Source organism: Psammomys obesus, unplaced genomic scaffold, assembly GCF_907164565.1.
Source record: "Psammomys obesus unplaced genomic scaffold, mPsaObe1.curated_primary_1811, whole genome shotgun sequence".
Classification (NCBI taxonomy): Eukaryota; Metazoa; Chordata; class Mammalia; order Rodentia; family Muridae; genus Psammomys; species Psammomys obesus.
In genome coordinates, this window is record NW_026588701.1 from 1 (window position 1) to 2,825 (window position 2,825).

General features: G+C 48.0%; 1 protein-coding gene across 1 annotated transcript; it reads left to right on the forward strand.

Moving 5' to 3' along the window:
* Nucleotides 1-387: 387 nt before the first annotated feature.
* Nucleotides 388-2,362, forward strand: LOC129674400 (cytochrome P450 2A3-like; the record flags this gene model as incomplete). Its single annotated transcript, XM_055604361.1, has 3 exons — nt 388-416; nt 550-726; nt 2,221-2,362. Coding segments are annotated over exons 2-3 (310 nt in total), but the record flags the coding sequence as incomplete, so codon positions are not given.
* Between the last annotated feature and the right edge of the window lie 463 nt (nt 2,363-2,825).

Sequence of the window (2,825 nt, forward strand, 5' to 3'; positions counted from 1 at the left end):
AGCACCACAGATGAAAAAAAATGCATGTGTGACTTATCTCTCTGAGCTGGTTAAATTCACTAAATATGGTGCTTTCCAGTTGTACCCTTTTTTCTGAAAATGCCATAACTTTGTTTTTAAGGCCTGAAAAACAATTCAGTATATATATATATATACTGTTTCTGGACACATAGTTGGATTGCATAATTTAGCTATGGTGACTACCCAGCACTGGTTTAATGTTGGAAAGCCTCTTAGAACTCACCAGTCCAAAGTCCATTAATAATGAACAGCTGTCTCCAGCTGACATCACCCAAAAGCTAAAACATCTACAGATGTAACTCCAACCTAGATGTCAATCAGAAACCCTAAACCTGCATGTGTTCCCAAGTCCATGTCACTTCAAGTCTTCAACAACAAGCCCTCACACTTAATCTGTAAGAGAGCTATGTCTAAACCCCTGGACAGCCAGCTGACACAAATGCCCCTTGCCTTAAGACAGACACCACATCTGCTGGGTTTGGTCCAGTGACAGCCTTCTTGGGTTCTTCTCTCCCTTCCCACCCTCAGCTCTATGAGATGTTTTCTTCTGTGATGAAGTACCTGCCGGGGCCACAGCAGCAGGCCTTTAAGGAGCTGCAGGGGCTGGAAGACTTCATAACCAAGAAGGTGGAGCAGAACCAGTGCACCCTGGATCCCAATTCCCCCCGGAACTTCATCGACTCCTTCCTCATCCGCATGCTAGAGGTGAACCCAGGAGCTAGGGAGCACGGGGAGAGGTAAAGCCAGGCAGGTTGGACTTGGGCTTGGGGGGGGGCGGTGCAGTGGACCACACAGCCCCCTCCATCGCAATGCTCACAGACCATTCAGCCTCAGGGTTCCAGCTGCTCCGCCCTCATTCTCAGGAGGATAGACAACTGGGGATCTAGGCAGTAGATGGGGCTGCTGTGTGCCAGGGACTGTGTTTATAGCTCAGTGATATCCACTATGGCTGCCATTTCACAATGAGGCTGCAGCCCAGCTGTGGCCCCCTCCTTCATCACCTCCCAATCCTACTCTCCCTCCCCCTTCTCCTTCTGTGCCCCTCCCCCAGTCCACTGATAGGGGAGGTCCTCTTCCCTAGCCTATCAGGCCTCATCAGAACTAGCTACATTGCCTCCTCTGTGGTCTGGTAAGGCTGCCCCCCTTCAGGGGGCGGTAATTAAAGAGCAGGCCACTGAGTTCATGTCAGAGACAGTCCCTGTTCCCATTATTAGGTAACCCACTTAGAGACTGAGCTGCCATGGGCTACATCTGTGCAGGGATTCTAGGTTATCTTCATGCATGGTCTTTGGTTGGAGTATCAGTCTCAGAAAAGAACCCTGTGCCCAGATATTTTGGTCCTGTTTTCTCTTTGTGGAGCTCCCGTGACTTCCACGTCTTCCTATCTCCCCCTTCTTTCATAAGATTCCCTGCACTCTGTGCTGACCTGAAACTTGCTGTGTAGGCCAGGCCACTCTTAAACTTGTGCTTGTCTTCCTGAGTCTGCTTTCTGGAAGCTGAGACAAAACTTTACGTAGTCTAACATGCAAAGCATGGAGGAATGTGATTCCCCGAGGAAATATTAAGGTTTATAATTAAGAAATAGAATCCTGTTGTCTAAAATTCATAGTCTACAGGCTGGAGAGATGGCTCAGTAGTTAAGAGTTCAGTGCTGCTCTCCCCTGATAGGGAGAGTGTAGGGGTTCAAATGAAGCACCCACGCAGCAGCTCACAACCATGAAATTCTAGTCTCGGTAGATCCACCTCCCTCTTCTGGCCTCTGTAGCTACTGAACACACATAACACTCTAACATACTGCAGACAAAACACTTACACACATAAAAATAATTCTTAAAAGCTGTGACTGTCTCACAAAAATGGTCTCTAGTTTTCACTGACTTCCTCTAGCATGACGTCTCTGTCGTTGTTTCTAGAGTCTTTCTCCAGCCTTCCTTTCCTAAGTATTTCTACCTTTTAAAAAGTAGCAGCTAAGCTGGTCATTGAAGAAGAGCCAACTGAATCATGAATGGCAGAAGGGTGTTTAGCGCACTGCAACCCATCCAAAGGTCTGGAATGGACAGAACTTGACATAGCCAGGATTCACCTTCCTATCTTAGCTCTGGGCCAAGGAGAAGTGAACCCATGGTGGGGGCAGAGCTACAAGGGCACCAAGAGTGTAAGGAGTGGATCGGCCTTGAATACTTCCCCCCCCCCCCGCAGGAGAAAAAGAACCCCAATACAGAGTTCCACATGAAAAACTTGGTAATGACCACACTGAACATCTTCTTCGCGGGCACAGTGACAGTCAGCAACACCCTGTGCTATGGCCTTCTGTTGCTCATGAAACACCCGGGTTTTGCGGGTAAGGCTGCAAGGAACAAGAAATGGCCGGTGGGGTAGATTCTCAACTCTGATCTGCCACAGTGTTCCCTACTTCTCTCAAGAAACCAGACTCTTTGATAACTTGCTCTGCAGAGGCAGAGACATGGCTGGTGGGCACCAGTCTCTAGTTGTTGAACCAACTGTTGTGTTGCTAGCTGACCTTCAAAGATGCTACTTCCCTGTCCCCTCTGTTCCTTGCTTAAATCTACTTTCTTGCAACTTCCATGTAATTCTGGTATGACCCTGTTAACAGGAAGCTCCTCCAACAAAGTCCATGGCTTGTATGTAGTGAAAATGATTGACAATGTCACACACTGTTTCATGGCCTCCATCTGCTTTCACGTTTTTGAACTCTCACCCCTACTCTGAGGTTCTTGTACACCTTAAATGCATCCCTCTTCTTCTCAGCCAAGGTCCATGAGGAGATTGACCTAGTGATTGGC